Source organism: Sturnira hondurensis, unplaced genomic scaffold (genome assembly GCF_014824575.4).
Source record: "Sturnira hondurensis isolate 20B ecotype Veracruz unplaced genomic scaffold, ASM1482457v3 Scaffold0022258, whole genome shotgun sequence".
NCBI classification, from domain to species: domain Eukaryota; kingdom Metazoa; phylum Chordata; class Mammalia; order Chiroptera; family Phyllostomidae; genus Sturnira; species Sturnira hondurensis.
The window spans coordinates 1,232,002-1,256,895 of NW_028094889.1; the positions used below are offsets into that span (position 1 = coordinate 1,232,002).

At 35.7% G+C, this 24,894-nt stretch overlaps 1 protein-coding gene across 1 annotated transcript in view; it reads left to right on the plus strand.

Annotated features, from left to right (window-relative positions):
• The window catches only part of PRKDC (protein kinase, DNA-activated, catalytic subunit), a 224,993-nt gene that overhangs the window by 30,753 nt on the left and 169,346 nt on the right, over positions 1-24,894 (plus strand). The window contains exons 11-22 of the mRNA XM_037035382.1: positions 9,624-9,770; positions 11,078-11,242; positions 12,097-12,265; positions 12,595-12,644; positions 13,184-13,309; positions 14,363-14,515; positions 16,317-16,432; positions 16,910-17,069; positions 17,809-17,895; positions 18,311-18,430; positions 18,865-19,024; positions 23,493-23,599. Coding sequence (XP_036891277.1) covers positions 9,624-9,770; positions 11,078-11,242; positions 12,097-12,265; positions 12,595-12,644; positions 13,184-13,309; positions 14,363-14,515; positions 16,317-16,432; positions 16,910-17,069; positions 17,809-17,895; positions 18,311-18,430; positions 18,865-19,024; positions 23,493-23,599 — 1,560 coding nt within the window. The remainder of the gene's footprint in view (positions 1-9,623; positions 9,771-11,077; positions 11,243-12,096; positions 12,266-12,594; positions 12,645-13,183; positions 13,310-14,362; positions 14,516-16,316; positions 16,433-16,909; positions 17,070-17,808; positions 17,896-18,310; positions 18,431-18,864; positions 19,025-23,492; positions 23,600-24,894) is intronic.

Consider the following 24,894-nt stretch of genomic DNA (forward strand, 5'->3'; position numbering starts at 1 on the left):
TGTTTGGAAAAAGAAATAATGAAGCAATATGTATGATATCCCTTTCTTCTAAAATAAATAAGGAAAAAGGTGTCTAGAAGAGCATGTGCTAAAGACATGTTGGACTTTGTGTGAGGTTGAAGCATGGAGATGAAAGGTGGATGTCTTTTCTGTGCCTTTGATAGTTGTCTAGGTTCTTTTTATCCTAGTCTTGGGAGACTTTGTGCTGAAATTAAGAATGCTTTTTGAATGCTTATGTTCTTGCATTTAGGCTGTTGTCAGTTTGGTAAATAGTGATCTATCTACTTGCTTCTCTAAGTACTTTTTTTCTTTCCTCGCCTAATTTAAGCCTTGTAGTCTGTGGCTTTTTTTAATGAGATGATTTGTCTTTCTGGATGTTAGTTCTGAGCTTACTTTGTGCAGCTAATGAAGCTCCCAGTCTGTTGATGACTTCTCAGCCTGCTGACTGCCTGGCTTGTGTACCTAGGTGTTAACCCTGTGAGTCACAGATGAGCTCTCAGGTGATTTTTGCTTCATCAGGGAGCTTAATTGAAAACCTTTGTTTTCTGGCCAAGATAGAGGCATAGGTGGATACACTTTGCCTCCTTGCACAACCAAAAGAAGGACAACAACAAATTTAAAAACAAAAATAACCAGAACTGCCAGAAAATTAGACTGTATGGAAGTCCAACAACCAAGGAGTTAAAGAAGAAACATTCATGCAGACTGGTAGAAAGGTCAGAGAGGGGCAGCCTGGCAGAGAGGACTGTCAGCAAGACAGCTTCTGGAAGACTGGGGTGGGCAAAGTGGCAGTGGCTGGTAGACTGGTGGTCCCATATTTGTGTGTGAACAAACCGGCAGAAACAACTGGGGAGCAAGGCAGGCTGAAAACCCAGGGATCCAGTGTGGAGAAATAAAGCCTCAAAACTTCTGACTGAAAAAACCTGTGGGGGTTGAGGTGGCAGGAGAAATTCCCAGTCTCACAGAAGAGTTCACTGGAGAGATCCACAGGGTTCTAGGAAGTACACAAACCCACCCACCCGGGAATCAGCAGCAGATGGGTCCATTGAACTTGCACGTAGTGGCGGCAGCGAGCTGAACACGTGGGATTGTTCCTTCTCTGAGCCCTTCCCCACATACAGCGTCACAACAAAGCGAAGTGGGTTGCCCTGCCCAGGCAAATACCTAAGGCTCTCCCCCTTACTACATAACAGGCCCACTGAGACAAAAAACAGTATGGCCCAAATGACAGAAGAGATCAAAGCTCCAAAAAAGAAAACTAAGCAATGAAGATATAGCTAGCCCATCAGATGCAGAGTTCAAAACACTGGTAATCAGGATGCTCACAGAAATGCTTGAGTATGGTCGTAAAATAGACGGAAAAGTGAAGGCTGTGAAAAAGTGAAATAAAGGAAAATTTACAGAGAACCAATAGTGAAGGGGAGGAAATGGGGACTCAAATTAACAATTTGGACCAGAAGGAAGAGATAAATATTCAACCAGAAAAGAATGAAAAAAAAATTCAAAAACATAAGGTGAGGCTTAGGAACCTTTGAGACAGCTTTCAATGTTCCACCATCTGAACTATAGGGATACCAGAAAGAAGAGGAAGAACAAGAAATTAAAAACTTATTTGAAAAAATAATGGAGAAGTTCCCTAATCTGGCAAAGGAAATAGACTTCTAGGAAGTCCTAGAAGCTCAGAGAGTCCGAAAGAAATTGGACCCAAGGAAGCACACACCAAGGTACATCATAACTACATTACCTAAGATGAAAGGTAAGGAGAGAATCTTAAAAGCAGCAAAGGAAAAGGAGACAGTTATTTACAAAGGATTTCTCATAAGACTCTCACATGATTTCTCCAAAGAAACCTTGCAGGCAAGAAGGGGCTGGCATGAAAGGCAAAAACCTACATCCAAGATTACTCTGTCCAGTAAACCTATCACTTAGAATGGAAAGGCAGATAAAGTGCTTCCCAGATAAGGTCAAGTTAAAAGAGTTCATTATTACTAAGCCCTTACTATATGAAATGTTACAGGGATTTACCTAAGAAAAAGATGATCAAGCCTGGAGGAAGATGATGGGGAGGTAAGAAGGAGCAGATTCCACTGCCCCCTAAACACTGGAGAAAAACCTAGCCAATCTACAGAGGAACAGAGCAAACAGCCAACAGTACCACAGCATATATGAAAATAGGACATCAAAAATTGTAGCACACATTGAATAACCAGACAATAAGGAGAGTGCTTCAGGACGATAAGGGCCCAGGGGTCAGCGTGGGGACCAGGGAGGTTAGAGCCCCAGGCCCGGCGCCCATCAGGTCTACCTCAGGGCTCTTGGGACAGAGATGGGTCAACCACTACCTCCCCGGCTAAACAAGGTTTGAGCATCACCAGGAGAGACCTGGTGGCTTGAAGTCACACAGAGGGGAACAAGGACTAAGTGGCAAACACACAGGAGCTGTGAGCACCCACACGTAGCTCTGGGAAGAGTGTGAGCTGCAACCTGTGGGACCAGAGGCAGCCTGGCCAAGCACATGCAACCACAACCCCGGGAGAATGCTTTGTGGAAGGCCTGGAGCACACACCTGTAAACCCGGGGAGAGTACGCTCTTAGGAAGGCCTGGATCCCACACCCAATGCCCTACTGAGAGCTGCCAGGCTAGCTCTGAGGAGAGTACCTGTGAGGCTGACTGAGTGCTGAACAAGGGAGAAAAGCAATGCCAATACCAATGGACCTTCAGCCTACTACAGCCAGCAATACCAGAAAAACCGCTTTGGCCAGTTTCAAACCAGCAACAGGTTTTTCTGGTTTGTTTGATTTGGGGATTTTTTAAAAATAATTTTTAATTTTTATTATTTTTTGTCTCTCAATTCCTATTGCTTCTATTTCCTTCTTGTTTTATTCTTTCTCCCTTTCTTCCCAATTTTATCTCTTTTTCCTTCCATCTTCTGTCTGTTATTTTCTTTTTCTTTTAAATACCCAAAATTGAGACAAAAAACCCAGAACTGTGAAAAGACCAGCATTGGACCCAAGGAGGGGGGGTATCCCAACAACTGAGATAGTGAGACAAATTTCACTTTGCTATTACACACAACCTGCAAGCTTTTGCATATTTGTATTATTATTTTTCATTATTCTTACATTTTTTTACTTTAATACTATTTTTGTATTCCTCCTCATTCTGGTTAGTCTTCTTTGCTTTGCAGATTATATCCATAATTTCACAGATTTCCCCTGTTTTCTTATTCGTAGTTTATTGCTAATTTACTGTCCTTCACTTCACTTGTGTTCCATTAGCACACTACGTAAGGTCCTATATTTCTATTCTTGTTATCTAGATCTCATAGATTCTGTCATATGATTGTTGCTCTAATATTACTATAAATAATAGTTGTTTCATCCAATTGTAGATACTTCACAACAGCCTTCCAGATCCTAGCTCATTTCACTATTTCCTGAACTCTATTACTGTAGTGGTTAACTCTATTCTCTCACGTACCACACCTATTTACTATCCTTTACACTTACCTTACCTCAGAATCTGACCTCCCACAACCTCACTGCTTTCTAGATCCAAATCACAATCCTTCCCTCCCCAACAAGAGTCTTACCTTCTTTCCATCCTTTCTAAAAATCAGTTAGTTGGGTGGAGGATCATGGTTAATGCTAAAGGATCTCCTATTTCTTTCTACCAGCTGCTACTGTAAATATCATAGAATATTCTCTTGCTGTCTTAAAACATTTTGCCTTAATCATACAACTGATCACAACAAAGAGTATAGGTGGAAGCTATGAACACCAGGATATCTGAAGGAGACTGCACCACTGAAGCTCACAGGCATTCTACCACAGAAGTTCACACCATAAACCCAGGGAGTCAAAACAGATCAATTTAAGAGGCTGAGGCTAACAAAAAGAGTCTCACAAACAATGGGAAGACAAAGAAACAATCTCCAAATGAAAGGAAAGGAGGAAGCCTCAGAAAGAATGCTAAATGAAGTAGAGGGAAGTCAACTATCAGATATTGAGTTCAAAGCAATGGTTATCAGGAGGATCAATGAGCTCACAGTGAATTACTAGAAACTACAGGGAAACTACAGTGAACTCACTGCAAACTATATCAACATGAAAAAGGAAATAGGAACTATCAACAAGGGCCAAGAGGAAATGAAGAATACAACTTGTGAACTGAAGAACACAGTAGAAGGAATTGACAGCTGGATTGATGAAGCGGAAGTTGGAACCGGCAAGCTAGAATACAAAGTAGACGTAAACACCCAGAAAGAGCAAGAAAAGGAAATGAGGTTCAGAAACAATGAAGAGGAATTAAGAGAAATGCAAGACAGTATGAAATGCAATAATATCTGTATAAAAGGGATACCAGAAGGAGAAGAAGAGCAAGGGATAGAAAACCTGTTTGAAAAGGTAATGATGGAAAACTTCCCTAATTTGATGAGAGAAAAAGTCATACAAATCCAGGGAACACAGAGAGTCCCAATCAAGAAGAAGCCAAAGAGGCCCACCTCCAGACAGATTGTAATTAAAATGGCAAAATTCCAAGACAAAGACGGAATCTTAAAAGCAGCAACCGAGAAATAGGAAGTACCATACAAGAGGGCCCCAATAAGGTTAGCAGGTCACTTCTCAATGGAAACGCTCCAAGCCAGAAGGTAATGGAAAGAAATATTCCAAGTAATGAGAACCAGGGGCCTGCAAAAAAGGCCACTTTACCCAGCAAGGCTTTCAATCAAGATAGAAGGCCAAATAAGGAGCTTCCAGGACAAAAGAAGTCTAAAAGAATACACCTCCACCAAACCAGCACTGCAAGAGATGCTAAAGGGTCTGCTTTAAGGAAAGGAAGGAAAAGAGAAAGAGACAGGAACACAGGTATGAAAATGGCAATGAATAAGTACCTGTCAATAATAACCTTAAAGGTAAATGTATTACATGCTCCAATGAAATGACATAGAATAGCTGAATGGATAAGAAAGCATGATCCACACATATGCTGCCTACAAGAGACCCTCCTCAGGACAAAAGACCTACACAGACTAAAAGTGAAAGGCTGAAAACAAATATTCCAAGCAAACGAACAGGAAAAAAAAGCCAGGGTAGCAGTACTCATATCAGACAAAATAGACTTCAAAAAAGAGCCGTAAAGACAGACCCAGATGCTTATTACATAATACTCAAGGGAAGAATCCACCAAGAAGACATAAACATTGTAAATATATATGCAGCCAATATAGGAGCACCTAGATACATAAAGAAAATCTCAGAGGACTTCAAGAAAGATACTGACAGCAAAACAATTGTGCTATGGGATTTTAACACCCCATTCTCAAAAATCGACATATCTTCCAAACAAAATATCAACAAAGATATTGTGGCATTGAACAATGCCCTAGATCAAATGAACTTAACTGATATATAGAGAGCCCTTCATCCTAAAGAAGCTAAATACACATTCTTTTCAAATACACATGGAATATTTTCCAAGATAGACCACATGATAGGACACCAAACAAGCCTGAACAAATTCAACAAAATTGAAATCATACCAAGCATTTTCTCCAACTACAAGGGACTGAAACTAGAAACCAACTTCAAGGGAAAAAAACACTCAAAATGATGGAGGTGATTTTAACAGAATGGGTCAAAAATACAATTAGGGAAGAAATCAAAAAGTTTCTGAAACAAACGAAAATGAACTTACAACAACCTAAAACTTATGAGACAAAGCCAAGGCAGTCCTGAGAGGGAAGTTCATAGCAATACAGAAAAATACCTCAGAAAAGATAGAAACATTTCAAACAAACAACCTAACTCTAATCCTACAAGAATTTGAGGCTCAACAACAAAGACAGCCCAGAGCAAGTAAAAGAAAGGGAATAACCAAGATCAGAGCAGAATTAAATGACATAGAGACAAAAAGCACAATTCTAAGGATCAATGATTCAGGAGCTGGTTTTTTGAAAAGATGAACAAAATCAAAAGGCCTCTAAGCAGGCTCATCAAGGAAAAAAGTGGACACAAATAAACACAATAAGAAATGAAAGAGGGGAGATTACAACTGACACCACAGAAATAGAAGGGATTGTAAGAAATTATTATGAAGAACTGTATGCCAAGAAATTAGAAAACCAAGGTGAAATAGACACATTTCTAGAAAAATATAATCTTCCAAAACTCAATGAAAAAGAAGCAGAAAAGCTGAACAGGCCAATAACAGCAGATGAAATTGAAGCAGTAATCAAAAAACTCCCATCACACAAAAGCCCTGGACCAGATGGCTTCACAGGACAATTCTATAAGGCATTTAAGGAAGAGCTAATCCCTATTCTTCACAGACTATTCCAAAAAATCCAAAATGATGGAAGACTCCCAAACTCTTTATGACTAGCACCCTCCTCATCTCAAAACCCGGTAAATACAGAACAAAGAGAGAAAACTTCAGGCCAATATCTCTGATGAACATAGACGCTAAAATCCTCAACAAAATATTGTCAAACCGCATCCAACAATACATTAAAAAGATCATACACCATGACCAAGTGTGATTCATCTCAGGGATGCAAGGATGGTTCAATATTCACAAATCAGTAAGTGTAATACATCACATAAACGAAAGCAAAGACAAAAATCACATGATCATATCAGTAGACATGGAAAAAGCTTTTGATAAGGTACAACACCCATTTATGATAAAGGCACTCAGCAAAATGGGAATAGAGGGAGCATTCCTCAATATAATGAAGGCCATATATGAGAGACCTACAGCCAACATCATACTCAATGGGCAAAAACTAAAATCTTTTCCATTAAGATCAGGAACAAGACAAGGTTGTCCACTTTCACCACTTCTATATAGTATTGGAAGTTTTAGCCACAGCAATCAGACAAAAAAGGAAATAAAAAGCATCCAAATCAGAAAGGAGGAAACAATACCATCACTGTTTGCAGATGACATTATAGTGTACAGAGAAAATCCTATAGACTTGGTCAATAAACTCCTCAACCTAATAAATGAATTTGGCAGAACACCAGGATACAAAGTCAATACCCAGAAATCAAAGGCATTTTTGTATACCAGCAATGAAACAGTGGAAGCAGGAATCAAGAAAAAAAATCACATTCAATATAGGACAAAGAAAAATTACCTAGGAATAAACTTAACCAAAGAGGTAAAAACCTGTATACAAAAAAGTACACAACACAGGAAAAAGAAATCAAGGAAGACACAAACAAATGGAAATGTACTGTGTTCCTGGATTGGAAGAATTAACATCATCAAAATATCCATACTACCCAAAGCAATTTACACATTCAGTGCAATACCTATTAAAGTACCAATGGCATATTTCACAAGCATAGAACAAACACTTCAAAAATTCATATGGAACAATAAAGGACCCCAAATGGTTGCTGCAATTTTGAGAAAGAAGAGCAAAGTAGGAGGTATCACAATACCTGATACCAAACTGTATTGCCAGGCCACTGTAATCAAAACAGTCTAGCAGTGGCATAAAAACAGGCACATGGACCAATGGAATAGAATAGAGAGTCCAGAAATAAACCCAAGTCTCTTCGGTCAATTAATATTCGACAAAGGGGATAGCAACATAAAATGGAATAAAATTCGCCTCTTCAACAAATGGTTTTGGGAGAACTGGACAGCTACGTGCAAAAAAAAAAAAATGAAACTTGAGCACTAACTTACACCATACACAAAAATAAATTCAAGGTGGATAAAAGATTTAAATATAATCCGTGACACCATTAAAGTTCTAGAGGAGAACATTGGCAGGAAAATCTCAGATATTTCATGCAGCAACATTTTTACTGATATGTTTCCTAGAGCAAGGGACATAAAGGAAAGAATAAACAAATGGGATCTCATCAAAATAAAAAGCTTCTGCATGGCTAAAGAAAACAGTATTAAAATAGAAAGAGAACCAACTGTACAGGAAAACATTTGCCAATGATACCTCAGACAAGGGTTTAATCTCCAAAATATATATAAAGAACTTAAACAACTTCACTCTAAGAAGACAAGCAACCCAATTAAAAAGTGGGCAAAGGACTTGAACAGACACTTCTCCAAGGAGGACATACAGAGGATCCAGAGACACATGAAAAAATGCTCAATATCACTAGTTATCAGAGAGATGCAAATTAAAACCACAACGAGATAGCACTTCACACCAATCAGAATGACCATTATAAACCAGAAACAAGTGTTGGAGAGGTTGTGGGGTAAAGGGCCCTAGTTCACTGTTGCTGGGATTGCAGACTGGTACAACCAGTATGGATAAGTGTATGGAATTTTCTCAGAAAATAAAAATGGATCTGTCTTTTGACTCAGCAATTCCACTACTGGGATTATATCCTAAGAACCCTAAAACACAAATCCCAAAGAACCTGTGCACCACAATGTTCATAGCAGCACAGTATACAATAGTCAAGAGTTGGAAGCAACCTAGGTGCCCATCAGTAAATGAATGGATCAAAAAACTATGGTACATTTACACAGTAGAATTTTATACATTTACGCAGTAGAAGTTTATGCAGCAGAAAGAAAGAAAGAGCTCCTACCCTCTGTGACAGCATGGATGGAACTGGAAAGCATTATGCTATGCGAAATAAGCCAAGCGGTGAAAGACAAATACCATATGTTATCACCTTTAACAGGAACCTAAACAACAAAAGAAACAATCAAAATATAACCAGAGACATTGAAGTAGAGAACAGGCTGACAGTGACTAGAGGGGAGAGGGTAGGGATTTTCAGGAGGAAGGGTTTACAGGGAGAAGTATACAGGACACATGGACAAAAACTAGGCGAGGGGCATATTAGGAGAGAGGTGGGGAGGCCTGGGGTGGATGAGCAGGGATGGGAGTAAGAGATAGAAAACTGTACTTGAACAACAATTAAAATAAAATTTAAAAAAATGAAGGAAGCAAGGAAGGAAGGAAGGAAATGAAAACAACAGTAAAATGACCACAAATGCACTCGTATCAACAACTGAATAAAAACAAACAAAGCAAACAACTAGAGCAGAAACAGAATTACGGAAATTAAGATCACATGAACAGGTATCAGCATTGAGGGGGTGAGGAAAGAATGGGGGAAAAAGTACAGGGAATAAGAAGCATAATTGATAGGTAAAAAATAGACAGGGGGAGGTTAAGTATAGTATGGGAAGTGGAGAAGCCAAAGAATTTACATGTACGACCTATGGACATGAACTAAGGTTGGGCATTGCTGGTGGGAGGAGGTGCAGTGTGCAGGACATGGAACAACTATAACAGCATAATCAATAAAATATATTTTAAAAATAATATAGTGGTCCAAAGAAAAAAATCCTTTTTTTTTTTGGTCTTTTGTTCTTATGTCTTCCAGCATTTCCCTGGTCTTCTGTAGGAAAAATGCATCACATATAAGGCTTTATTTAAGGGATGTCTTTCCTGAATTTGATGGAGACTAAGTAGATTATATCAGGGTTCTGTATGAATAAAAGTACTTGTATGGAACTAAAAAACACATTAATGATTCTAATTAAACATTTCTAGTCTTATTTATATAGATTGTTTTGATTTGACATTATGTATTTTTAAAAAGTTAATATTATGCAATTCCAGGTTTCTTTTTTGGTGGCAAAAGATGCAGAAATGCATAAGAGTAAGCTTCAGTACTTTATGGAGCAATTTTATGGAATCATCAGGAACATGGATTCAAACAGCAAGGATTTATCCATTGCAATTCGTGGATATGGACTTTTTGCAGGAGTATGGCTCATTAATTTTCTTTTAACCTCTTTTTGAGAATTTAAAGGAATATAATTTATTGCATTTTAAAGTATCTCACACGTGACTATATCATTGTTACTTTCTTTATTGTTAAATTGTTTGTTTAGTGCCTACTATGTACTAGGATTTTGTATATGTATTATCTCAAATCCTTATAAGTTCCCTCCAGGCATTTAGGGTTATTATTTCACTTTACAGATGAGGAATCTGAGACCTAGAGAAACTGAGTAACTTGTTAAAGGACACAGTTGATAACAGACAGAAGCAAGACATAAATTCAGCTGTGAAAACTAGAAACACCATGCTTTTTTCCCACTATGCTGTGTTGCCTCATTTATGAAGCAAAATTGTAGTCGATGGTATTCAACATCTTAAAAAGAAAAATTCTAGTGACAGAAAGAGGTATATATACAAATAGTGAGAATAGTCATAGTTATTTACCTCTTAGTGGGTCTCTTTTATTTTGTGGAGAAAATCACTTGCAACCTCTCTTTTCTACGAATTTATCCTTTCAGTGTCTACTTCCTGGTTTCAGAGAATGATAGCTCATCTTTCCAGCCTTCCCTATTACTATTCATTTTAGGCCTGATACTTCCTCATTTTCTTCCATTTATTTCTGTCGCCTCCTTTAAATACACTTAAAGCAAAAGAAATGCTATGTAAGAAGGTTCATAAGTAAACAAGACCATAGAATTTTCAATTTCATATGCTACAGTCTAATGAACTTCAATATGTTCACCATAGTTAGATATGTACATGGTATAGCTAGAGCGTGATAGGCAAAGGAAAGCAGGAGAGGACTCTAAAACCAGAAACTAGTCAGATCCTCGAGGAGGCTAGACTAGATCTGAAATCTAAGGAAGTCTTTGGGAGATTTGAGGCTGGGTAGTAGCATTATCAGATTTGTGGATTATAAAGATGGCTCATAGTGTTCAGTATAGTATAGCAGTGTATTCCAATTTTGAATTTAGTTCTTAGTCTCCTTCTCTGGGTGACTAGCCTCAGGGCGAGCAAGGACTGCATCTTATTTGCCTTTAATACTGCTATCTAAACAGTATCTAGAATATAGTTGAAATCTGTAGGTGTTTTGTATATGAATAAATATTTAGAATATGTTTACAGATTATTTTAAAAAGCATTTTATAAGATATACTGTATTTTATGTCTATATTCTCCATTAAAAAACTGTCAAATATTTAGTTTATAATCATGGCTTAATAAGACACCTTAAATGTTATTTTGACATTCATAAGATTGATAAAGATTTATATTTACCCTTCCTAAAGTCTTGCAAGGTTATCAATGCAAAAGATGTAGACTTTATGTATGTTGAGCTCATTCAACGCTGCAAGCAGCTCTTCCTGACCCAGATGGACACTATTGATGACCATGTTTACCAGATGCCAAGCTTCCTCCAGTCTATTGCAAGTGTCTTACTTTACCTTGATACAGTAAGTGGAATAATTAATTAAACTGAGTGCAATTTTATTTAATCTCAGCTCTTCAAATAATGTGATGGAGTTGTGTGAATTATACGCACTCTCCTAAGACCCTGTTATGATTAAGGTGACATTTTTAAACATTTTATTTATTTATTTTTAGAGCAAGGGGAAGGGAAGAAGAAAGAGAGGGAGAGAAATATCAGTGTGTGGCTGCCTCTAATGTGCTCCCTACTGAGGACCTGGCCTGCAGCTGAGGCATGTGCCCCAACTGGGAACCGAACCAGTGACCCTTTGGTCTGTAGGCTGGCACTCAGTCCACTGAGCTATACCAGCCAGGGCTAAGGTGACATTTTTAATTAATATTTTGTGTCACTAGAATTATAGTCATAAAACTACTTTTTGTTTCTTGTTTCTAAAAGGTTAAGATTGCTGCTTGGGATAGAATTTCATTCTAAGTATCATTCAGAAGGTTTTTCTGTGATTTAAAAAAATGTAATCACAACTACAAATGTTAAATTTATGCCCTGCCCGGGTAGCTTAGTTGGTTAGAGTGTTGTCCTGATATACCAAATTTGTGGCTTCAATCCCCAGTCAGGACCCATATAAGAATCAACCAATGAATGCAGCCTTAAGTGGAACTACAAATTGATGTTTCTCTCTCTCTCTCCTTTTCCGTTTCAAATCTCTTTCCAAAATCAATAAATAAAAGTTTTTAAAAATCGTATTAGTAGATGGAGATACATAAAGTTTTTCATTTATCTAATGTGTATCTAATTAAGTTATAATTACTTTGAATATTTGTATTATTCCCATATTTATTTATTCCCTCCCCTAACTTTTAGTTTGCTCTCCATTTCTGGTAGGTTCCTGAGGTATATACTTCAGTTCTGGAGCATCTCATAGTGGTACAGATAGACAGTTTCCCACAGTATAGTCCAAAAATGCAGTTGGTATGTTGTAGAGCCATAGTGAAAGTATTCCTAGCCCTAGCGGAAAAAGGACCAGTTCTCTGGAATTGCATTAGTACTGTGGGTAAGTTTGGAATTCCTTTTTGTTTCTATGATAATGAATAATGAACACTGAACATGTTATATGATATAGATAAATAGGATCTGATTGCCAAATTCTTTTCTATCTTTTGATATTTTGGTGTACCAAAATCTTCTTCTACTGTTTAAAAAAAATTTTTTATTTGCCTTGTGCTTCTGAATCTTGATAGTCCCACGTGTAAAATTAAAGATTTTAACAAACTAAGAGAAAAAATTGAGAAGTAATGTTAAAAAAATAATAGCTGTCTTTTTTTGTTGTATGTTTGCTTATATTTTTCATTGTTTACTTCATTTTTATTTTCATTTTTTCAGTGCATCAGAGTTTAATCAGAATATGTTCTAAACCAGTGATCCTTCAGAAGGTAAATTCTTAATCTAATGTTTTGAAAATTAGTCCTTTGTCACTGAAAGTTAGAAATATTACTGTGGTTTGCAGTCTGTAAATATATAAAAGTAGCCCTTTTAGTTAGTAGCCATGGTTTACATTTTGAAAAGTGTAGGATGTAATTCTTCTATATTTTTACAGGTAAATGAACTCCTAAGTTATGAAACATCCTTAAACATAAATTTCATGTTATATACACATTTTTACAAGAAGGAAATATTTTCTCTCTGTTGAAATTCTAGGACAATATTTTGTACTTAGGTATGTTATGGGAGGCATATGTTAGTTACTTGAAATTATAGGAAATAGAAGAAACATAAAACTTTTTCAGTATTATAGTATGCTTATTATATTATGAAGTATTATATTATGCTTATATAATCTACTTTAATCAAATTATAGTCTCTTACTGGTAGCTGTTTTAACTTAGATAATACTGGAAATAAGAAGGTTCTGGCAGCAGTGCTTATTTTGTGAATTCATTAGTAAATATTGGGACGATGTCTTCCTGCCCAGGGTGCCGAGTCTGAATTGGAAGACTTACGTGCATCAGGAGAAGTTAGAACTGGCAAATGGAAGGTGCCCACATACAAAGACTATTTGGATCTGTTTAGAAATCTTCTGAGCTGTGACCAGATAATGGTAAAATGACAATTATAAAGCCATAAAATACCCTTGTTCCTTTTTATCAATCTGTACAGTTTATATACTTAAGACTTACTTATTTTAGTATTATATTTTACTGACGTAATAGTTTATTTTAAAGGTTTTTCTTTTAATAGCTCCAACTAATAATATAACAGTGTCATCATTATAGAAGAGCTCTTCTTTTTTTGTTAAAGATGAAGATACAAATCCAATTTAATTTGTATGAAGGAAATTGGTGCACAGCTATTATATATGTAATAAATGATATACAAATATATTGAAGCCAGACTCGAGCCATTTTAACATAGACTGAGAAAGCTTTTAATAGGCTTGTGAAAGCAGTTTTTGTCAATAGATGATTCCTATCTGGTGAAAAATATTAGGAATTTTTAATTGTTTTTTTACTGAGGTAAAATAGCAGTGTTACTAGTTTTACCTATATAAGGTAAAACATTTCTTTCTTACACGATATAGATAGTCCTATATTTTGAGGTTAAGTTCCATGGAATATTTGATTGAGTAAAAGCAAAGTAATTGGCTTATACTTTTGAAATGGTAGTGTTTCACTTTTAAGGAAATGATAGATTATATTTTTAAATCCCTTTTGAGGATATATATATATATATATATATCCACATGTGTGTGTGTCTGTATGTAAAGACACATGTGCATGCCTGTGCATTTGAACATACACATGGTGTGTGTGTATAGTGTACATACATGTCTGTACACAGAAACCCAAATTAATTGGGGAAAATGCTTTAATAAGGATTGGCCTAAATCTTCTTATTTATTGCCATATACTTATTTAGTATTTGCTACATGACTGGGTAAGTTGTATCATCTGACCAAAATGATATTGGCCTAATAATTTAAGAAGGTGTCTACAATTTGAGCTCGCAAACTTCCAGATAAATCTGTTACAGTGTACACAGATTTCATGGTACCTAAATGTGCACATATATCTGTATATAACAACATTAAAAATGCTTTAGAAAATTCTGATACTTGTTGCACAAAATTTTGAAGTTTATGATTTTTTTAAAGGATTCTTTTTTAGTGGATGAAGCATTTTCCTTTGCAAATTCCTCCCTTCAAAGGCTGAATCGTTTGCTATATGACGAATTTGTAAAATCTGTTTTGAAGATTGTTGGCAAACTGGATCTTACACTGGAAAAACAGAACGTTGGGGAACAAGAGGTTAGAGCTTCTGTCACTAGTAATTTTGCATCATTTGTATTCCAACCCTGTAAGTATTGCATACTTAAGAGTATTGCAGGAACTTGGTTTCTTTAGCATGACTATGTCTTGTTAATGCTTTTCTATTCTAATAACCTAATGTATAGAAAATATTATCACTAGAGTTTTCAAAAAGTGATTTTTTTGTTTACTTATGTTAAAATAATTTTTTTCATGAAAAGTTGTTTGCTAGGCTCATTTACTATTTATTCCTTAGCAACAGCGAAGAATCAGATCTTATTTTGTGCAGAGGTGACCTTGTAGTAGGATAAGGAAAGCTGAGATTCCTTTTGTTTATAGCTAAGGAAGCTCCAAATTTGGGCTGCACAATATTAAATGGATTCTTGAGATAGTAGAAGATAGACAATAGTCAGAAGGGGGAGAATGCAGCCTCCCTTTTTTCTGTACCCAGTTTTCATGGCTTTTGGCTTCCATGGCTTTGGGAGTTGCTCTGCTTACATCTGGAGAGTTTTATCAACAAAACACTATACTATGGCAATGAGACTAGTGTCAAAAAGCTTGGGTTTTAGTAAAAACATCTAGTTTGCTTTTGAGCCCAGTGACTTTTTTTATGGACTAGATGATGATTGTTTGAGTTAGTGCATTTGCACATATGCACTTCCACGGTTATACTGTGAAGTTAGACAAGAGATAATGGGAAGTATATGCAGAGAATAATAAAGAAAACAGAAAAAGTTCATTTGTCACATGGACTTTATTACATTTGTAATCAAATTTTTATGCTGGCTGATGGGAACACCCATTGTGCTTTGTTGCTTTTTATGCCTCGTGTGTGTCTCAATAATTTAATTTAAAAACTTGTCAAAAGCACTTTTAGAACTGCATCAGCAAACAAACCTGCTTTTTATTTTATTTATTTTTTTAAATCGACAGTAAATTAGGGTTTATTTCTTCTTTTTAAAGATTTTATTTACTTATCTTTAGAGGGGAAGGGAAGTAGAGAGGGAGAGAAGTATCAATGTGTGGTTGCCCCTCGTATGTCCCCTGCTGGGAACTGGCCTGCAACCCAGGCATGCGCCCTGACTGAGAATCCAACCACGATCCTCTGGTTCACAGGCCTGCGCTCAATACGTTGAGCCACACCAGCCAGGGTCAAACCTGCTTTTTAGAGCATGCATGTTTATCATTTTTGATGTCTTCAGTGGCTTCCCTTGCACTTTCGTTTTCTTCATGTTTCCTGCCCTTCTTGCTTCATTGCAGCAGGTCAGTTGTCACCTATTGTAGCACATCCCAAATAAAGCTGGTCTCTAACCTTATCCTCTGTCACAGCTCCCAGCTCTGCATTCCTAACTAGTTGTTTAACATTTCTCCCTAAATTTGATAACACAGCTTACTATGTTAATACTAAGTTACTGTTAGTTAATACTGTTAATTATTTCTGTTTCTTAGTTTGAAACTTCCATGTCATTATTGGTATTTTGTAAAACTTCAAGTTTTAAAATTCTGCTTCTGTCAAGGCATCATTGCTAGCTCCTTTAAGAAATGATATTTCTCCCTTTGTATGTTTGCTTTTGTACCATTTTTATCACTTCATCATTTCCCAAGTATCCTTTTATTTAGGGTTTTTGTGTTTTCCATCTTTTTTCTCAAACTGTAAGCTTTGAGGATCCATCAGTTCTTTTTTCACTTTGCATCCCTTCCTTATAGCATGAGGCCTTGGCTGTGAGGTCAATTGTTCAGTTATTTGTTGAATGAATATGTGATAGAATGATACAGTGTTTGTTTTGGTACAATTTTTAAGGATGAAAATGAACCTACTAGTGTTTGGGTGATCCCAACTTCAGATCCAGCAGCCAACTTGCATCCTGTTAAACCTAAAGATTTTTCAGCTTTCATTAACCTGGTGGAATTTTGCAGGTATTTTTAAAAATGTTTATTTATTTTTAGAGAGAAGGGAAGGGAGGGAGAAAGAGGGAGGAAAACCTGCAGGTATTTTTTATATTCTAATTATTTACAAGTGAAAATGATCAGTTATTGACTATAATATAGGAAATATCCTTGCATAGATATAAGAGATAAAATAACAAAAGACATATAATCTAATTGGCTTATATGAGTCATTAAAATATATCTAAGTATACCAGTTTGGAGATATTATTTTGAATATTTAAAAGATTCTCAAATAGGAAACAAAGGAATATATATATATATCTAAACATGTTACATAATAGAGACATAGACCTTTTCATTATTTGCCTTATAGGTTCAAAGCTTAATAAAGATAATGATAAAAAATTTGTACATTAAGCTCTTGTATTTTTAAAATATTTTATTGTTTATACTATTCTGGTTGTCCCACTTCTCCTACAGTAAGCTTTTAATTTGTTTTTACAGAGAGATTCTTTCTGAGAAACATGTAGAATATTTTGAGCCATGGGTATACTCATTTGCATATGAATTAATTTTGCAATGTACACGGTTGCCACTTGTTAGTGGTTTTTACAAATTGCTCTCTATTGCTGTGAATAATGCCAAGAAAATAAAATATTTTGAGGTAAGTGTTTTTTAGAGAACATTGAATATGCCTATGTTTTTTTAGATTCCATGAGTGTATAAATACATTATAAAATATAAGATTATAGCATATTATACTCTAAAAATCTGAATTTATTATGTATTTGTAAAAACTGTTATGTGAGTGACAATTGGATGATACTCTTAAAAAAAGTTAACTAGTAGCATACACTGTTCTGATTTATAAGCACCTAGCTAGTTACGGTATGTTAACAGAGGTTTTAAAGTGTGATCCTAGGACCAGCATCACCAGCATTACTTGGGAAATTTAGTGCCCTCTCCAGGCTTACTGGAAACACTGGGGCAAGGCTCAGTAGCCTGTGCTGCCGGGCCACTCAGATGGCTAGTAAAGTCTGAGAATAACTGGATTAGTGTACCTAAGGATCCAGTCAGTCATGAGCAGCCCCACTAGTTACTTACAGGATGAGCAGGGTTCAGTGCTCCTAAGTGTATGCATTGGAAGATGGGGAAGAAGTAATGGACGTAGGCCTGTGGCTGTTGATCAGCCATCCACCTCCCACCTCTGCTCTGTTTTTCACTGGCTTCTGCCTGAAATGTTTTCAGAGCTAGTTTTTCCTTCCCTTCCACATGAGATGTTGGCAAAGCAAAACTGGATTCATCCCTCAGAAGGAAGGCTGGGAACTACTGGTTTAAAGGACACAGAATCAACTGATCATTATTCACTGTACTAATTTATGATTTACTATTTTATTCAACAGGGGGTTGGTCCTAAGAGTCAGAAAAAGTCTCCTGAGGACCCAGAAAAGTATTCTTGCTTTGCTTTATTTGCAAAATTTGGTAAAGAGGTAATTTTTAAATGATTTATCCAGTGTTATCATGGACTATTTAAAAATGTATGTTTAACAAATTCCTAGTGATCATAAGTGATGAATAATTTGTTTGCAGATCAAAATTAAGGGATTAAAAAACACTAACAAAGGAAGCCATGGTGCTATAAAAGTCCCTTGAGTTTTCTTAAAATAATTTGGCGAAAACTCAAAATTAGTAGATTCTTTAGCTTTTCCATGTATGGGGATTTAATGACTTCAAATGAACTTTTCCTAGGTCATTTTTTAATTTGAAAATGATCATAGCCATGTCATATAGAGGCTACATAATCATTTTTCATATTTGAGAATAGGTAAATATTTTTAGTTGATTTTCAAAGCATAGGCTCTATTCAGGTGCACAGCACTGTCTTTCTTCTTCTTTCTTGTTAAGGTATCAGTTAAAATGAAGCAGTACAAAGATGAACTTTTGGCCTCCTGTTTGACTTTTATTCTCTCCCTGCCATATGACATCATTGAGCTTGATGTTAGAGCCTACGTTCCTGCATTACAGGTAGATGCATTGTCTTGAACAAACCCATTTTGTTTATGTAGGATTTCCTAGAAAACACAAAAATATCCAGGTCTTCCCATAGCAGTCACAGGAGGTGTTTACCAAACAGACACCCCTGGTTTAAGTTCTACTTCTGCTACTTAGTAGCTTTGGGACTTGGGACACCTAGCTTGGCCTCTCTGAACTTTCTTTACAGTTGGATATGAGAATTGAACCACCATGTGTTGAAATTCTGCAGTTTATTGCAAAACCATGTTGACTAGTGGTGCTTGTTTTTCTGACAGTAACCTGGGAAGCACCCACTCACCTATAGCAGTGCCTGGCGTTCTGGCACTAGAAAGGCTTATTCATTAGAAACCTCAATTAATTGGTGTTTTTCTCTTTAAGTCCTAAGTTCCCAGTGTTTCAGTTTACCTTTTTGTATTAACATATAGATGGCTTTTAAACTTGGCCTGAGCTATACCCCACTGGCAGAAGTAGGCCTTAATGCCCTGGAGGAATGGTCAGCTTACATCAGCAAACAAGTAATTCAGCCCTATTATAGGGACATTCTACCTGGACTTGATGGATACTTGAAAACTTCAGCCTTATCAGGTAAGACTTAAAAAGAATTATGATGTGTATCGTAAATAAAATGGGAATGTAATGATCATAATACAACTACTGTTTGTAATTTTGTAACTTTTGAAATATGAACCCCACTTATTCAAAATATATTTATTAGTATTTTTATAATCTCTCCAATTCATTTCAATATAATTGGGACACAGGAAATATAACTGAAGCATTACACCTATTTTTCATTTTATTCTCTTTATCCTACCAAGGTTTATAAAATCTTCAAGGGTTAGAACTTATCTTAAATATCTTGAACTCTTTATAGCTTCTGATACACTGCCTTGTAAAAAAGTTTATTGAATCAATCAAACAGAAATTAAAACTATAAGAGATTTCAATAGTAATTTTATATTTTGACCTAATCTCATTTGATTTTTACTAGTTTTTCAAATATAACTGATGAAGCACAACTGTTAACCACTTAAGAATAATTGTCATAAGCCCTGGCTGGCGTAGCTCAGTGGATTGAGCGCGGGCCTGCGAATCACACGATCGTGGTTCGATTCCCAGTCAGGGCACATGCCTGGGTTGCAGGCCAGTTCCTGGTTCCTGGCGGGGGGACGCACGAGAGGCAACCATACATTGATATTTCTCTCTCTCCTTCCCTTCCCCTCTAAGATAAATAAATAAAATTTTAAAAATCTTTTAAAAAGTGTTTCTATAATAAAGATTTTTTTAAAAAAAGAATAATTGTCATAGGAGAAATAGGCTTGGGGAAAGGTTCAGAGAAAAAAATTCCAGGCAAAAGTTTTATCAGGCAAGAAAAATAGTACGTGGAGTTGAGGGGAAGGGATTTACTTGAACCACAGTGCAAATGGACATTGTTATCAGATGAAGCAAAAAGATTCAATTTGAACAAAGATACTGAAATATTGGTAAGAACTGAACCTTCACTATCATCAAAATAGAAAATCAAGTGTTATTTTGTAAAATTTCATCTTGTTAATCATGATTTTATTGTTCAGCTTAAATATTGTTGGTTTGGGAACATTAAGTGAAAGGTGCGTGACAAATTTCATTCACTGCAGAGTTCATGAAGAAGTCACAATTTGGGGAGATATTTCTGTAAATGATAACAAATATGCAGAGATAAAAAATACAAAGTAGTTAATGTATATAGCTTACTTAGGCTTTTAAAATTCATATTATATAAGGAATGCTTATTGAATAGTTCACTAAAAATTAATATATTTAGGGGCAAATATCATTGTGGTGCTTTTATTTGCTTTTCAGAATTTAGTTCTGTCAATTAACTCATTGAAATGATTTGTGCTTTTAAATTAATAAGGGAAATTATTGTGATTCTTTTAAGCAAAGGGTTTATCTATTGCTAATTATACGTAACTGTAGATAATTAGAAGATAGGAAAAAGCAAAGACTAAGTAAAGTTAAATAACAATAAAATGTATAATCTTATAGATAGCCACTAATAATAGTAATGTTTTATTTGCTATGTCAAACTTCCAGAACAGTTGCATTAATATTAAAAGAATTCCTGTATACTCTTTATCAAAATTCAGCAGTTAAGATTTTTGTCCCTTATGCTTTATTACTGCAGGTACTTGCACTTTTTACATATTGTGTGATTCTGTGTGTGTGTGTGTGTGTGTGTGTGTGTGTACAGACAGGATGGGGCAAAGTTTTACAGGGTTTACAGTTTGTATGGAAAATAATACAGTAATTAGTATTAATAATATAAGAATAAGCTTTGTGTTTTGTTTTCTCATAACTGTAAATCTACTTTTGCCCCATCCTGTACATTTTGACATATACCATATATACTGACATATATGAACTATTAGAGTAAGTTGTAGGCATTGCGGGTATTTATGCCTAAATACTACAGTGTATATTTCTGAAGTCTTGGAAGACTGCACAGAAAGTAAAGAGAACTTTTCATATTATAGACAAAGGAAACCAAAGAAGTACATCCTTTAAATCTGAATGACTTTTGCTAAAATTTTAACTCATTTTATGGTTTCTTTTCAGATTGACTTTACAACTTTATTTATTATACTCTTATACTCTGAAATAAACTAACACAACTTTAAAATAGCAGCCCATCTTAGGGAGTCCATAAGATCAAATTGTTTAAAAGTAATACTAATGTGTTATGTATATTAACTTGTGATCTTCAAATAAATATGTAAGTCTTTCAAAAAAAATCACTTCTACTTCCAGTGTGGTAGTTATTGCTGGTTGTAACCCACATAAACAAAGACCTGTGGAGTTTCACAGTTGTGGAGAGAGATCCAGACAGACAACAAAAAGTACAAGATTCTCTTGCTTATAAAAAACTCTCCTTCCTTGAAAATCAAAAACATACCCACAATTGTATTTCTGTGCTATTGCTTCTATAGTTTCAAGCAATCATTAATTATAACATTACCAAAATTACCTCTTTCACTGAGGAAACTTGGAGTGGATCATTGAAAATTGTCTGCCAGACTCATGAGCCAGACTCATGGAGTCAGCACACATCTGCTGACACATTCATTCACATGGTCCCAACTCGAACCTCCGTTATAGCCTGTAAAAACAAGAAGCAAAAGCACACAAACTTAAAAGTGATGCTTAGTAATCAGTGTTTTATTGCTATATTTTACTTATAAATTATCTGGGTATTCAGTAATTATCCATTAATTAACTCAGTCCAAATTTTCAAGTTACCAGTAGGTCTTAGAAGTTATCTTTTATAGCTGGCATGCTGCAAAATAAAAATTTTGCGTAAATAAAGATTCAGTTTATTTGAACATAATCTAATCAGACTGTCAGCTGATTTCTCAGAAGAGACCTTACAGACAAAAAGGGGCTAGAAAGAAGTATTCCAAGTCATGAAAGGCAAGGACCTACATTTAAGATTTCTCTATCCAGCAAAGCTTTCATTTAGAATGGAAGGGCAGATAAAGTGCTTCCCAGATAAGGTCACATTCAAGGCGTTCATCATCACCAAGCCCTTATTATATGAAATGTTAAAGGGACTTATCTAAGAAAAAGAAGATAAAAAATAGGAACAGTGGAAGGACAACCAACTCACAGTTATTAACAACCACACCTAAAACAAAAGCAAACTAAGAAGACAGCTAGTTTAGGAACAGAACCAAAGAAATGAAGATCACATGGAGGGTTAGCAACAGGGGAGTGGGAGAAGGAGAAGAGGGGAGAAGGTACAGAGAATAAGTAGCATGGACAGTAGGTAGAAAATATACAGGGGGAGGGCAAAAATAGTATGGGAAATATAGAATCTAAATTTGTGATACATGGACATAAACGAAAGTGGGGGGTAATGGTATGGGAGGGGTGTGGAAGGTAGAGGGGAATCAAGGGGGGAATAAGGACAACTGTAATGGCATAATCAATAAAATATTTTTTTAAAGATTTTATTTATTGATTTATTTATCTTTAGAAGGGAAGGAGAGGGAGAGAAACATCAATGTATGGGTGCCTTTCGTGCGTCCCCTGCTGGGAGTTGGCCTGCAGGGAACTGGCCTGCAACCCAGGCATGTGCCCTGACTGGGAATCGAACCGCAATCCTCTGGTTCGCAGGCCCACACTCAATCCACTGAGCTACACCAGCCAGGGCTCAATAAAATATTTTTTAAAAAAATTTTTGAAAACAACTATAAACTTATATAAAATTTGGATTCATGGCATGTAACGTTCTTTCCTGAAGCTCCACCACCTCTGATTATTACTTTAGTGTATTTTCTGCTCAATCTCTGGTTCATCTGATTCTCCAAGGAACCATATTTCTTTGTGTAAGCAAAGATTTTTAAGACCAACTGAGCCACTATTAATATATTTTTGTTCTAAAAATGTAATTTTCAGTCATAATTAAAATTAGTAATTTAAATTAGTAATTTAATTTTCAGACAAATTAAAATTTGTCCTGACTGGTGTGGCTCATTGGGTTTGGCACCATCCTGCAAACTGAAAGGTCACTGGTTTGACTCCTGATCAGGGCACATGCCTGGGTTGCAGGCCAGGTGCCCAGTTGGGGGTGTGCAAGAGGCAACCAACTGATCAAAGCTTTTCTCTTTTTTTTTTTTAAATTTTATTTATTTATTTTTTAGAGGGGAAGGAGAGAGGGAGAGAAACATCAATGTATGGTTGCCTTTTGTGCCTCCCATGCTGGTAGTTAGCCTGCAAGGAACTGGCCTGCAACCCAGGCATGTGCCCTGACTGGGAATCGAACTGCGACTGTCTGGTTCACAGGCCCGCGCTCAATCCACTGAGCTATGCCAGCCAGGGCCTGCTTTTCTCAAACATTGATGTTTCTCTCCCTCTCTTTCTGCCTCCCTTCCCCTTTCTCTAATAATAAATAAATAAAATTTTTTAAAAATTAGAATTTTAATGTCTCCATTTGGTAATATAGTATGTTCATCCTAATATTCATCAAGTAAATGAATGCTTTTTAAAACTGATGTTTGTTTTCTGTTGATAGATGAGAACAAGAATACCTGGGAAGTGTCAGCACTTTCTCGGGCTGCCCAGAAAGGATTTAATAAAGTTTTGTTAAAACATCTGAAAAGGACAAAGAACACTTTATCAGTAAGAAATCCCTTGCATTTTATTTTCTTTACCTTGAATCATGCAAAGATCAGATTCTAATGCTTTTGAATAGGAAAAATCTTCATTTAAAATGTTAGTCTTACACATAAATTAAAATGCAGTATAGTAATAATTTCAATATATTTTTAGCAATAAAAATGTAGCTAAATGAACTGTTTTGATTATTGTCTTGATCTTGTTTTCCTGTTTACTTTTTAAGTATAATTAGTAGATAATAAAAAGTAGTTCATATTCAGTAAACAGTGAGAATACTGATACTATGTAAGGTTGATTTTCTTTACTGATTGGATATTAAATACATAGTTTTGTCAAGTGTAATTCATGTCATTTTTTTCTGATGTTAATTTGTTGACAATATGTTTCAGAGATGACATATAATGTAATTGGAAAAATGATGTAGAGAAAATTGAGTTAGTATAGGGAAAATAACAGTATAAAGTAAAAATTAAAATTTACAGAACTTTAAGAATTTTAAGAATTTTAAGAATTCTTAAAATTTTAAGAATTAAATTTATTGGGGTGACACAGTTTAATAAAATTATATAGGTTTCAGATGTAGAATTCTGTAATTGCATCGTCTGTATACTGCATTTTGTTGTTTACTACCCAGAGTTAAACCTCTTTTCATCATCGCATATTTGACCATCTTTGCCTTTTGCTTCTTTTCTCCACCTCTCTTTCCCTTTGGTAACCACCATGCTGTTGTCTCTATCTATGAGTTTTTGTATTTTGTTTGCTCATTTATTGTTTGCAGTTTTATATCCCATATATGAGTGAATTCATATGGCTCTTGACTTTTTTCTGTCTTACTTATTTCACTTAGCATGATATTTTCAATGTCCATCCATGTCACAAATGACAGTATTTCATCCTTTATGGCTGAGTAGTATTCTGTTGTATGTATGTACCACATCTTTAATTCTCTATTGAAAGACATTTTGGTTGTTTCCATGTATTTCCCACCATGAATAATGCTGCAGTGAGCATAGGAGTGCATGTATCTTTACAAATAAATGTTTTCAAATTTTTCAGTCAGATACCCAGAAGGCTTGCTGGGTCATATGGTAATTCTGTTCTTAATTTTTTGAGGAACCTCCATACTGTTTTTGATAGTGACTGTACATTCCCACCAATAGTGAATGAGGATTCCTTTTTCTCCACAACCTCTTCAACACTTGTTATTCCTTGTTAAGTTGATGATAGCCATTCTGACAGGTGTGAGGTGGTAGCTCACCGTAGTTTTGATTTATGTTTCTCTAATAGCTAGTGAGGTT